Source organism: Grus americana, chromosome 5, assembly GCF_028858705.1.
Source record: "Grus americana isolate bGruAme1 chromosome 5, bGruAme1.mat, whole genome shotgun sequence".
NCBI classification, from domain to species: Eukaryota; Metazoa; Chordata; class Aves; order Gruiformes; family Gruidae; genus Grus; species Grus americana.
The window spans coordinates 57454089-57467960 of NC_072856.1; the positions used below are offsets into that span (position 1 = coordinate 57454089).

A 13872-nucleotide genomic window follows, 5' to 3' on the forward strand; every position below is an offset into this window, starting at 1 on the left:
TCAATGTACAGGGTATTATTTTTCACTGCAGACCTTGCCTTGCTTTCAATTTATTGATGAAACTGTATAGCTTAATGTCATATTCTAGGTCAAATCAGTTAAAACTGATAATAAACTATAAGTATACAGGCTTTTACTGTATATCATATATATTATTGGGCATATTATGTCACTTTTTTTCCTGTTAGTGATAACCATTTTTGTAATTTGCAAGGACAACACTAGTATAAAAATTTCAAAACAGTTGTGTTAGGAGGATGAAAATGGCTTATTTTCCTCTGCTTTCCTATTCCACTGCCCATGAACATACGTAAATTCCCAAACATTGAAAGAATCATTTTGCTTCCTCACGATTTCAAAGCTTATCTCCACTAGCTTTGGCCAAGCAAGTTCTTTGGTTCCCTACTCCATTGCCGCAGGCACGCCTCCCGGAGTCATACAGTCCCTTAGATCCTTCGCCTGTGGCTGCAGTGTTTGATATGGCATGTTGCCTTGGGTAAGCTACTGTTTTCTCTGGCTGTTTTTTCTAGCAGAAGAGAGGTTTAATTGCACCTTCTGCTAATCTAAGGGTTAGGCACACATCTGGGCTTCGAGTTGTTCTTTAACTATCCACAGATCAAAAGTCTGGCTAACAGCAGCTGTTAATGACTGTTTTCGAGCATAATAGTAAATATATTTAATTTCACAGAACAAACACATCTCTGCAAGGCCAATTTTTTGTACTTGCATCTTAGTAACTTTCCCAGTGCGCTACCTGTCCTGCCCCTGCAATGCACAGGCTTTCAGCCCTTGAATGTCTTGCTGCTTTTTCATGTGAACTGTAAAAAAGCTATATGCAGAGAAAGGCAAGGAAGAGAGGATGAAAAAAACTTATGAATAACATCGTGTTATGAGTGCAGACATGATAAATGAACTGAATTTCACCCCACTAGGTTTACTATAATAACTTTAAAACTTGGAAGGGTTGTACCTGGGTATTTCTTTTTCCTCTGTGCTAATTGAGCATATTTGTGGCTGCAACTCGTAACACTGGTACGATCCACCCAGTGACAGGGTGGGTCATAAGAAAGAGGAGAGCACGGGCACTTGATAGTACGTGAGTTTTCCTTTTGGTGAGTTTTACTTCTGTATCCCCTTCAGTTGCTGGGGTATTAAAGGAGCGTCTCCTACCCAGTATCATGGTGCTTGTGGGAAGGAGGAGCTGGGGAGGCAGAACACAGTTCTGTCCAACTTGGCCAAATTGGCTGACGCATCAAAAATCTAGCCATAAGGAATTGAATCGTGTTTGCTGAGGCTGGTGTCTAGCTTGATACAATAGTTCAGACTCACACAGGTTTTGAGCAAGTAACATCAGACTAGCTTGAAAACTGGCTTTTACCCTCCTCTGAGGCTTGTTGAGTAACCTCCAGTGTCTGCTATTGAATGTTTCTTTTAAGTTCCAGATGGATGAATTTCTAGAGATAATGTTTTAGTAAATACTGAGAGTAAAACATTGTGTAGCCCTTTCTGATTTAACCTTACTGTCTTCTGGGGAGACACTGTTTGCTTTTCCCAAGTATTTGTTTCCGTGCCACTGTTCAATGTTGCTCCTGCTGAGCAAACATAAGGTGCTTGACTGGAACTGCCCCTGGTCACGGTTACTAGAGAAGTGGTGGCCTTTCCCTTTTCTCATCTAGCAAAATGATGCTTGACAGAGTTTCCTTTGGTCATGTGTATCTACCCTTTAAGATGATGAATTGGTGGAGGCAGTAACCTCTCATCAGCAAGGAGAGGTCTTATTCATAGGTCATAACATGCATAATCCTGGTTTTTTCTGTGTGGCTTGTTTATTTGGAATACTGATACTCTTTGAGGGCTAGTTGTGCTGTCAAAACCCCCCACCCAAAAAAACCCCCTACAATAGTTTTTGCTAAATTTCTGCACCTTGGAGCCAAGCATTCGTCTGACTGAGGTATGAACAGTGCTGTTGGCAGACCTGGTACTCGATTCTGATGTGACTCTGCAGGGACCCCAGACTTGTCTTCCGCACTTGTGCAGCCTTGGTGCTGAGCAGCACTGCTTAAACCAAAGAAATGTGGAATATGAAGGGTGCAAACATGCTGCCAGCTCTTTGGCTCTAAAAGCAGGGCTCTCCTCTTAGTAGCTCTAATATCTTCAAGTGAGGTATTCGCTGAAAAGATCAGTTTGAAGAAGCCCTTCTTTGCTTCAGTGAACTGGTACGCTCTAATCCAGAGCACGGCACTACCTGTCCCGGTGCCGCATGGAAGGCAGAAGGGGAACAAGTTTCTTCAGGCAAAAGCCAGAAACCCCACCCTCTTGCAAGCTAAATTTAACAGAAAGAAGTGTCTGAGTAAAACATAAGAAACTTTAAAGAACCAAAGTCAAAATTTTTAAAAAATTTATAGCCTCAGTTTTATATACATGAATTACAGAGTACTGTACAAAGGTGTAAATGGTCTTTGCTGTGAGTTGTGCATATGCAGCTTAGTAGACAGATTGAACATTCAATTTGAATCTCAGTGCAAGTAGGCACTAAAACATCCAACATACCTCCAAGGTATAAAAAGACATACCAGTTTTACAGGTTTCTCCAGCATATTTTGTTACAGTGCAAAATGCTACGAAATAAGGTTTCTTTAAAAAATTCATATAAATTAAACACATATTGCACTTGTCCCAACCAAAAGTGTAACAAGTTGTACTTACTGAACTAGTTTGATACGTTTTAGAACATTTCTCACACACATGCACTCCTTCCTCCTGGCTATTTGTGCCACATATGTGTAATTCTTATTCCAAATCTTAAATAACTGTTTACAGCTCTCTGGCTAATCCCTCTTGAACAGACTGCTAGGGGAGGGAAAAAAAAAATCACAGCAAATTAACATAACAAGAAAATTCTCTAAAACCCTTTTCAGTCGTCTTTCCAGTAGCACTGTAACTAAATACATAAAAATCAGTATTGTTTAAATTCATAAAGCAAGTGTATTGAACACCAACCATTTCAGACACAGCCCTATTTTCTGGAAAGGTATGACACCTCCCCTTCTAAACATGTACGTATTTCTACAGTACTTCAAGCTGCTAAGCTGACATTGCACCCACAAATGTTTTGCACAATACCACAGGTAGGACTTTGACTTCTGTACATCACTGGCTGCTGTGGGGCATGTTGGGAGACGTGGTGCAAAGTCGCATTAACTTTGGAGAACAAAGTCTACTGGGGCTGAACCTAGTCAAATCAATCCGTGCACCCACCAAATGAGAAATAGAGGTGAAGGCAAATAACATCAATCTTACTAGATTTCAGTTTCCCTAAATCCTTACAAGCCTTGAGATTTAAAGGAACAAGTGCATATGAGTGCAGATGCTAACTTTATGCTTAACATATTTATTCAAAGCTGAAAGATAAGGGAGTAGCTTAGAAACAAACTTTTTTTTTTTTTTAAGCCAGCCAGTATGAACAAAGTTGCTACTAAAACCACTGACGTATAAAAGTAGAGGAAAAGTAAAACACAGGACTAGCTGAACGCTAGTCCATGTTTTAAATAGCTCAGGGTTACCTGCAAAAAGCTTCCAATATTTAGTTTCCTCCTACTACTTCACCTTAGAGGACTATACTTACTCCTGTTACATACAAAAAGAGCATTTCTTTTCTGAAAACATTTCTGCATTCAACTCAGTCATTCAGAACATGAGTGGAAGAAAACCTGATTTTTGGTACTATGACATCCTCCAGATCCTCTTCTGGAGCTGCAACAGTAACTGTACAGTACTTTCTAAAGGCAGGTCCCCATCTTACTTGGATACTACTAGATATGAAGTCCTTAATAAGGCGATATGCTGTTTGTACAAGTAATGAGATGAAATCCTAATTTGACACATTTAGGAATTCTTTATACAGATAGCATAAATTTACACCACTTGTGCGGGTCAAGTGTTTACATTTAAAAAAACCCCAACCAGCTGGGTGTTGGATCAGAACAAACAGACAAGGTTCACAAACTGGAAGGCTGCTGGATTACTGGACCTGGTTCACATTCACGAAGGTTGTCTTCTGACCTCATATACATTAGGAACACAGTGACAGTGGCAAAGGTAGCTGCGTTGACAGGAAAAGCACGGAGAAGGGTGGAAGTAAGACCTCTTGTGAACACCCTCCAGCCTTCTTCGTGGTAACTCTTTCTGACGCAGTCTAAAATGCCGTTGTATTGGGTAACGCCTCCGACTCCATCGGCCTGAAGCCGGGATTTGATCACATCCACGGGATAGGTTGAGAGCCAGGACACGATTCCTGACATCCCCCCCGAAAACAGCAGTTTGGGAATAACATAACTGTCTTCAGCTTCACAGCCTAAATACCTGGTCATGCAGTCATAGGTTAGGAAGTAAAAGCCAAAGCTTGGAGTCTCTCTTATGAACGTAGAGACCATGCCCCTGTTGATACCCCTCAGCCCTTCCTTTCGATAGATTTTGATCAAACAATCCAGAGAATTTTTGTAGAGCTTCATTTTTAGTTTGTATTCACCTGTTCCTTGGAGCTGCATTCTTGTCTTTGCCAACTCCATGGGGCAGCAGATGATGCACTGGATAGCCCCTGCCGCTGACCCTGCAAGGAACTGGTTGAGAGGAGTGTCTTTTCCAAGAGCACGAAGTGTGTTTCCTTGTACACCGAACACAAGCGCATTAATGAAGGTAAGTCCCATCATTGGTGACCCAATACCTTTATAGAGTCCAAAAGCCTGATGGAAAAAGGAAGGAAAACGTCCTTTTTTAACAGCAGTGGTGATAACCTGAAACTGTGCAGAACATGGCCTTTCTGCCTCTCCCTTGTGCCCTAACTTTCTAACGGTGGCCAGAAGATCAGTACTATCTTGCTTTGTAATAATAATTTCATCACTGCCTAGGACACAAACAGCTAAACATTTTTAGCAGTAGAAATATATAGTTGAACGCATCCAGAAAATAATCTTAGTCCATCCAGAGAAAAGTTTTCTGGTAAATTTTATGCTTTATTTTTTAGGTAGCTAAAAGCCTAAAGTCACCCTTTTAGTTATGGTCCTAAAGCTTCAGCAGAAATAAAACCTCACTGATTCCTTCACTCATTGCTCAGATTGCTTGAATTCTCAGAAAATTAGCTATTTGAATAACTGTTTACCTTATTTAAAAAGTTAACTTCAAACTATCGACTTCCAACTTAGTGATGATCTTGATGAAGTTTCTGGCAAACTTCTGACTATGCTATCTGCCCTATGGTCAGGTGAGGTTCAGAGTATGTTCTTCTCTTGATCTTCAATATTTGTAGGGTTTTCTTAACAGCTTTCCCACCCTTCTGATACAAAATATATGAAGATACAAAATATGCAAAGCATCAATTTTGTACTTACAGATTCTTGCTTTATGATGGACTGAAAGCAATGGAAGGTCCCACGGTAGAGAGGTTTCTCTACATTTTGAACTTGTAGACGAACCTATAAAAAGTCGTACGAGATACTGATTTGCACATCAAGAGCAGCCTAATTGATAAACTAGTGTCTTGTACGTGTATGGAGATTTGCTATAGCAATGTATATGCAAGAGCACAGGCTGGACACGGGAATGCCACATGTGGCAAAATAATTTAAAAATATTCTGTAAGTGTTTTGAATTAATTTTGGGGGTGAAAACATGAAGGGAGTAGGATTATTAAGTTCTTGTGTGACTATTAGTAAAACAAGATGTGGAAGTACAACAGGGTACGCTTATCTAGAATTTCAGATTGAAGTTTTCCGGTACTGGCTACAAGTACTTTCTTTAGCTGCCAAGAATACTTCTGTTCACACTAAGGACTATCTGTACAAACCTGATAGAATTTTATAAAAAATTATTTACAAGTCAAGCATGAAATAAGGATAATTTAAAAAGGATGGAAACTTTCAACACCATCCACAGTGTTTCTGGGGACCAGAGTTGGGACCCTTCACTGAGATCTGTTTTTTTTCAGAGGGTAGCTGGGAAGAGACTCTCCAGATGTGTCTTACTTTGCATAAGGAAAGAATAAAAATCCACTTGTCCTTTTAGGTTTTAGTGGGCTTGTTGTTGTTTCTTAACTCGCTAAATGCAAACAATTTGTGTGGGTGTGGCTGTTTCAAACTTTTAATGTTAGTAATTGGTTAACTTTTCCAAAACTGAAAGGGTCTGTTCTGCTGGACAGATAGAAGCTACTGTAAGCGGTGACATTAGGAGACAGGCCGATTGCCCAGATGCTCTTTAACATTTAATGGGAAAGTCCAATTCTGTTCTTCCTGCTAATTTGTCCTCAACACCTTTAAAACAAGACATAAAAGCCTCAAAGCTACCTTGTTAGTGCAAAACCCTGCACTGCAATAAACTCAATAAATTGTTTTCACTGGATTGGGGAAGTTAGAAATCTGTCTTTGATCTCCAGCATGAAGGGCTGCAATGGTTCTCAGAAAAGATGCTTATCAATCATTTAATGCTGCTGCTGCAACTCCAAGGCAAAAAACTTCAAACTCTTTATTCTGAACAAAAGAAAATATTATCAGGTCTATGTGAAAGATTCCCAACTGCAAAATATTTTTATCCCTGTTTGCCTAAAGTAATAATAAACACCACCACAACAATGAAAGACCCATAAGATGATGTGGGTCTAGAAAAGGATTTGGGAAAGGTGGTTTGTCAAAATTCTATATTCTGGTTAGCTTTCTTTGAGGTAAAACATTGTTTACAGTTTCAGTATTTTTTATATTCCTACAACATGTCATTTTATGTTTTCTAAAAAAAAAAAAAAAAAAAATTAGTTTTCAGCATCTTTTTAGTATACACATTAGTGTATGCTAGCCAGACTGGGAGGCTGAGATCCCCACAGATCTTCCAAGATGGAACAGGGTTTTAAAACTTCCTAGAGTTAAAAATAGCCTTACAGTAGGATTCAAAGAAAAGAAATCCTTTGTTACCCAAAGTGACATTTGGGGGGGGGGCGGGGGGGCAGGCAGGCAGCTTGCTTGCAGGTCTGCTTCTTGAGCAGTTTTAACAAAGGAATCTGAACAAGCTGTCAGCATTGCATGAAACAAAGGTTTTACTCCATTTATAACTTACTGCTATTGTTTCAAACCTTGTCTGTGAAGTCAAGGACTTCCCCATGTAGGGCCTTTGGGAGAATTGCAGCTTAGGAACCTTCTGACTTTAGCTTTTCTATACGCTTGTCTTTAGTAGTTTAGAAGTAGTCATATTCTGTATATAGGTTGAATTTCCTAGTGGCATACAGCTTCCACTATTTTTGTCTAAATAATTTGTGAAATATCACCTAATTAAGCCTTGTGGTAGGATAAAATATTTAGAGACTATTGACACTCCAGGTCTAAGAATGAAAAACCACTCTTTCATTTGAGCACAGCGATGACCACATAGGGGTACCCGCATTAGCAAACTGCCAGGTAAGGCGAGGAATGCCTATGAAACTTTATTTCATGAGTATTAATGCCATATTCAACAAGCTCTTTAGTGTATACAACTCAGGAAGGATGAATTGTGCAAAGTTTAACCCTCTATTCTATTCATTGCTTTCTTCTTATTTGAAACCGCTGTTACTAAGGTTTTAGGTCCAATAGTAATACTACCTTTTCACATCACTAAAGACTTGCATAAAGGTACTCAAGGCTAAGCAAAAACCCCAAACCACCACACCCCCAAGACAGTCCAAACATTTAATAATGTGCAAAATAAGTGATTTAGAAGTGTTTGAGCAATGCAAATGTCCTCCGAGGGTATGTAGCGGGTGAGACCTTAACAACAGTGTGCCTGAGATTCCGTTTTAGAGCCACTGTGTGTGGAAGTGTATACAGCCAGAATTGCATACCAGAAAGAAGGTTCAGAATAAGACTTTACATTTTATTTTTTTAAAAAAGGGATATTTAAACCCCGCTCCCTCCATGCCATAGCTGTAGAAGAGGGACACATCAGTTTAAAACTAAAAAGGAAAAAAGCTTCATAAGTCTTTTAGATCTTTATTTGAACTAATACATTTGGGAATAAATTAAGACTGAGAGAAACAGAAGTGTTCACCTGGGCTATACTTACTAGGTAACTCTCCCGTGATGAGGCTTATCTGTCATCTACAACAAAGTAACACTTTTGCTGTTAATGAAGACAGCCCCTAGCTCAGAAAGTAAAGGCAGTTAAAAGCAAAAAAGCAATTTTATACATTACATCAACAATCCAGGGATAAGGAGTTTGCCAGTTCTGAAATCAGCTGAGTTGTGGGTTTTGCAGGGTGACTTCACCAGCTTAATCTCTCCCTGTGTGTCCCACCATCCCCCTCCCCGCTTTGTGAAACATGATCACTAGCCAAAAAAGAGAGCTTAAAAACCAAGACAGAAGTAAACTTCTGGCTTATCTAAGCAGCTTTCCCATTGTTCAGTTATATTAAAAACTTACAGTCTAAGGAGACTACCAGCTAGCCCTTTAAACGCTGCAGAACTATAAAAAGGGTTAATTCTTAACACATATACATACACAAGTTATGCAATGTCTTTTTTTAACTGGTGTTAGTTTTCCCACATACAGTGGTGACTAATAACACAAACATTAGTATTTTCTCTAGCAAAAATTAGATAAATACTTATACCACCTTCTAATGGGCACAGAAATATAGTGTGGCACACTGGATTTCATAAAACATTTAAAGTCATCCAGAAACAAACTCTTTTGCTCTATTATAAAGTAAGATGCTTTTTCTAAAGCCAACATCTATTTTGCATTAATACATCTGCTAGAACTAGCACGGGAGACCCAGTTTTGCAGACACTTAAATATTTAGTTTCATGCACTAGAAGCTGTAGCACTTTAAAACAAACAAACAAAAACCCCCCAGAACCCACACATGCTTAACTTTAGTCTGAGTGTAGAACACGAGCAATTTTGCTGGCTTCAGTGAAATGACCTGTCACCTTAAGTTAAGCATGTAAAACTTGGCAGGATGGGGAGGAGAGGAAAAGACAGCTGGCCTTGTACCACTGTAAAAGAATGTGCAAGTCTGGATAATACCATTCCTGAAAAATATATACTAGACTTCAACCCAATTACTTAACAGTCAGATTTACCATTCTCTGAGAAACATACATACAGTTTTTACTATTTGAGCAGCTTGCACTTGACTGGCAAGGACTAATATCTACTAGCTAGGAAAATCTGTATTGAATTAACCATATGCTAGAATACAGAATATGGTGATGACCTCGGTAACACTATCAGTGCTTTGCATATCTAAATTCTGCAAGGTAGAGATATTCCAAATATAGCTCTAGTGTGCCACCCGCTATCTGCTGCAGTCAAGTGATCTGGTCTATTAATTTAGCAGGGAATATATTGGCATCCCTTCTTCTATTCTTCCAGTGCAAGACGCTAGATAAGGCTGCCAAGAAATGACTGAAATTGTCATCCCATTCTGAAAAGTGGGTTTGGACCCCAGGAGCCTTGGCTGAAGGGCCCCCCAGGAGATTTCAAATCTTATCTTTGAACAGGGCTTGCTACCCTTAGTATGCATAATGCATACAGCTAAGCAACTATCAGAAAATCACTTTTAACTTGGAAAGTTAGAAAAATACATAATACTACTTAGGAAAAAGCCCCCAGACAAGCTTCATGCTGTGGATTTTTATCCACTTACACCCTTTAGCTAGTGTAACGAATTAATACTTGAGGAGTAAGTAGCAGAGCTTGGGGGGGAAACAAACCACAAATTTTCAACCTAGTAACAAAGCAGGTTTGAGTTACAAACTCAGGGAGAGGTAGTTTTAGCAGTTAGTGGTGAACAGTTGCAGAGGAGCAAGCTTAGAACAAATCTAAGTTAAATGTAAGATCATGTTTTCAAATACAATGTTGTTACTGCACTGATGAACTTGTAGTTTAGGCCAACATTTATCATGTTACTGGGTTGAATAATACATACAAAGAATTTTTTCACTTCTGAAGAGCTGGAGACTGCAAGTCTATAAACAGAGGTTGAGGAGGCTCACTCCAAGCTTTCCAACACAGATTTATGCTCCTACAGTGTCTGGGGATTTTTTTTTTTCCCCTCCCCCACTCCTTAGAAAAACTTCAAGTTTTCTACCTAGAGACAAAGGTATTTCATAACCAACCCACCTTAACAGTGTCAAATGGGTGTCCTACCAGCACTCCAGCAGCACCTGAAATGAAACAAATGCCATGGTTATGACCCAGTTTTCTTCCTGGGTCTGGGGCTACAGCAGCCCAAGCACAACCACCAGCCTGAGGTCCAAGCGTGCAGCATCACTGGTAGGCCAGCTAAAGAGCATCCTATCAAGTCAGGAGGTAAGAGAAGTTCAGTCCTTCAGGTCACTACTAGGTGCCTTCATGCTCCCATCACACTTCTGAGCCCCAGGCAGGGGGTCGAGGTGTGTGACTACATGTGCCATGTCATCCGGGAGGTTCAGCAGTGATTCCTGGCCTCAGCCCAAGGCAAGTCCAGTGGCCAGAAATCACAGATTTCCTCAGAAGCAAAATATTTCATGGACGTGCCATTCTGTAGAGGCATAGAAAACCTGGAAGCTTCTCTAAAGGCAGAAGAAAATTCCATCTCTCTGCTCACAGCCTTTCCAGATGTGAAGGTACCACCTGCAGAAGGACCATGCATTACCAAAACCCTTTGCTTTATTCTAGCATCAAAGGACTGTTTGGAAATTACATGCAAGCCTATTAGTTATACTAATCCGAATATACACATTTTTCACTGAAAACCACAGGTACTGGCTGAAGCAAGGGACCCTCTAGTTTCCTGTTTCTGTGACCAAAACTGGACATTCAATCCATTTACGACTACCGACAGTGAGAACTACGACTCCTTCAGTGCAGCTTCTCATATTTGCAGAGAGAATATCTCTTCCTCTCCTAGAGAGGATGTGGCAGCAATACACAGCCCGCTCTAGGATGGAGTAGCTCAGGTTGTTCAAGGCCAGCACAGTGAGTGGCAAGATAGTCCAAGTCACAAAAATAGTGATGTGCACCGCGTTCGGCATGAAAAGACCAGTGGCACAACTGGTCCCTGGCAGGACCCTGGCAAACAGGGGTCACTAAGATGATGTCAGAGAGAAGCTGAAAAAAAAAACCAACCACCAAAAATCGCCACCACATAAAAACCAACCCAAAAACACCTCTTTGCCAGGTTGGCAAGGAGAACAGCAAACACAAATAACTGAAAAAACGCAAGAATAAATCTAAACACAATTTAACAACTGCTAAAAATAGAAGGAAGGCAGGCCATAAGCAGATGCACAGGGAAAAGCAAGATGAGCATACGTCTCCTCCTTATGTTAAAGCTCTCCGCTATAAATATTTTCAGGTCAGAGGGGTCCCTGAGCCTGCAGCTGCCCGTTGGCTAACCCCGAGAGCTCCCTCTCTCCCTCCCTCCCCGCCAGCCTCCCCTTCGGGCAGACCCCGGCGCTGCGGCATCGCCCCGAGGAGGGACAGCCCGCACCCCCCGCCGCCACAGGAACCCCCCGGGACCTTCCTCCGCCCCGCACCGGCGCTGCCCGCTGCCTTCCCCCCCCACCCCCGCCCCGCAGCGGGCCGGCCGCTCATCGCCCCCCGTGCACAGAGCAATTCTCCGCTCCCAAAATAAAAGCGCCGCGCCCAGCTCTCCCCTCCCCCCCTTTTCCATCCCTCCTTTTTCAGCTTTTTTTTTATTTTCTATTTTTTTCCCATTTTTCCCTTACCCCCCATTTCCTTTCACCCCCTTTTTTTCTTTTTTTTTCCTCTTTTTTTATTTTTTTTTTAGCCCCCCCTGCTCCTCACCGCCGACGCATCCCGCGAGGAAATCCAGAGCCATGCTGGCAGCCTCCGTGCCCGGCGGGGCCCAGCCCTTGCGCGATGCCGCTCCGCGCAGTGCTACCGCCTGCCTCGCCGCCCGCCCTTTCTACCGCTCCCCCCCGCCCCGCCTTCCGCCGGAGAGGGGCCGGGCCGCGCCGCGCCTCCGAGGGGGCGGGCCGCGGGACAACTCCCCCCCGCCGCCCGCAGCCACTGGCGGCCGCGTCGGGGCGGCTCCGGGCAAAGGACGGGACGGGGATGGGACTGCCGAGGATCGGGGGGGGGGCGGAGCCGCGGAAGGGGCGCCGGAGGTGGGCTCCCCTTCCACGGCTCCTCCCCCCAAAGCCTTCCCTTGTTTTTTGTAGCTACAGCTGGATAATTAACCAGGAGGAAAGGCAGACAGAAATTTTGGAGGCTGGGGAGGTGGTTGGGGGGGACAGGGGTGGAGCGGCAGAGCATCTCTCCTGAGGAGCATCAATAGCCCCAGAGTTGTTTTGGGTGGTTCAGGGAGGCTGTCCGGGGACATCTTGCTTTCTGGGTGAGGCATCCCTGGGCACTGGTGGTTGGAAAGCCTGCAGGGCTGATGTCGTGAGGACTTTGGAGGGGGTGCCTCCTTTTAATAGGGGTGAAATGCCTGTAACACCTCTCCTATGAAGACAGGATGAGAGAGTTGAGGTTCTTTAGCCTGGAGAAGAGAAGGCTCCAGGGAGATCTTATTGTTGCCTTTCAATATGTAAAGGAGCTGATGAAGATGGAGCGAGACTTTTTACCTAGGCCTGCAGAGACAATAAAAGGAGTAACCATTTAAACTAGAAGAGAGTAGGTTTAGATTAGGTATTAGGAAGAGATTCTTCTCTGTGAGGGTGGTGAAACACTGGAACAGGTTGCCCAGAGAGGTTGTGGATGCCCCATCCCTGGAAGTGTTCAAGGCCAGGTTGGACAGGGCTTTGGGCAGCCTGGTCTAGTGGAGGGTGTCCCTGCCCATGGCAGGGGGGTTGGAACTAGATGATATTTAAAGGTCCCTTCCAACCCAAACCATTCTGTGATTCTATAACCCCGAGTTATCCCAGATCCCCAGCCAGCGTTGTCCCAGAGAAGACAGAAAGAGTTGTGCCAACAGATGTGGGCTCTGCGCTAACTGCTGCTCCTATGGCTCAGCTGCAAGTGTGGAGATGAGATCCTACCTCTGACGGTCAAGGCCACAAACCAGTAGCCTGCTGCCCATGGGGCTTGGCAGAGCACTGGATCTTGGTCTTATACATTGCTGCTGTGTTTCACCCTGCAGAAGAGGCTTCTCCCCTCCCTGCAGGCTTTTCTCATTTTATATTAACTCTACTTTCCTACTAACATTACCTTGCTTCAAGGTGCTCTGATGCCAGAGCCTTTAAATGGGAAACTCAAGCTGTTGACAGTTTCAAAAGGGAGCCCTGTTTAAGCTGCTGTTATTTCTGCAGGCAATGTCTGAGAAAGGGGAATACCAGTGCCCTAGAACAATAAGTAGCCTATTCGAGCTTTGTTTAGAGTAACATGATCTCTTCAGGGCCCGCAAAGTCAGCTTTTAGAGAGTAAGTTCCAGAAGCAGAACGCTAAAGCAGCTGGATTTTTTTTTTTTTTTTTTTTGCATTGCTTTCCATGGTATGGCAGTGCTTTTCTAGTGTAGCGGCTCAATACAAAGCCAATAAAATCTTGCAGTGGAACAGCATATTAAAAATGAAGCCAACTTTTGCCTTCTGTGCAAAGAAAACACAAATAAATGAACAATGACAAAGATGCTTCCAAAGAGGTCTGGAACTACTACTACAGAACAAATCCTGAGAACCTGTCCCAGATTTAGCAACTCTTGGACCGTCATTACAATTAATAAGCAGATAAGGTGGAAATGCAAAGCATTCAATGAATCCCTGACCTTCCCCGTATCTTCTTCCAACCCAGCACTCAATTAGGTTCCTTCTCATCTCTAGACAATGTCAAACCAAATCAAGCACCCAGGTGTCTCCAGGATGCTTTGGATTCCCTGATGCACACACCTGTCCCACCTGGGGACAAGCA

General features: G+C 42.7%; 1 protein-coding gene across 3 annotated transcripts; it reads right to left on the reverse strand.

Annotated features, from left to right (window-relative positions):
• Positions 1-2387: 2387 nt before the first annotated feature.
• Positions 2388-11947, reverse strand: SLC25A29 (solute carrier family 25 member 29). 3 transcript variants are annotated; one of them, XM_054827592.1, is made up of 5 exons: positions 11812-11907; positions 10144-10187; positions 8080-8114; positions 5388-5471; positions 2388-4742 (listed from the first exon to the last, which is right to left on the reverse strand). In XM_054827592.1, the coding sequence occupies exon 5, from the start codon at positions 4707-4709 to the stop codon at positions 3999-4001; it is 711 nt and encodes a 236-aa protein (XP_054683567.1). In that variant the 5' UTR covers positions 4710-4742; positions 5388-5471; positions 8080-8114; positions 10144-10187; positions 11812-11907; the 3' UTR covers positions 2388-3998. The 3 variants fall into 3 exon arrangements, with proteins under 3 accessions (XP_054683567.1, XP_054683568.1, XP_054683565.1); XM_054827593.1 differs by having other exon boundaries at positions 8080-8155; positions 11812-11826; XM_054827590.1 differs by lacking the exon at positions 8080-8114 and having other exon boundaries at positions 11812-11947.
• Between the last annotated feature and the right edge of the window lie 1925 nt (positions 11948-13872).

What these genes read in the sequence shown, in the direction of transcription:
- SLC25A29 (XM_054827590.1), bottom strand. Translation starts at nt 11,845, where the DNA reads ATGGCTCTGGATTTCCTCGCGGGATGCGTCGGCG. An exon ending in ACCCATTTGACACTGTTAAG is followed by an intron (nt 5,472 to 10,143) that starts GTGGGTTGGTTA and finishes GACTTTTTATAG; the next exon opens with GTTCGTCTACAAGTTCAAAA. An exon ending in CCATCATAAAGCAAGAATCT is followed by an intron (nt 4,743 to 5,387) that starts GTAAGTACAAAA and finishes TTTTTCCATCAG; the next exon opens with GCTTTTGGACTCTATAAAGG.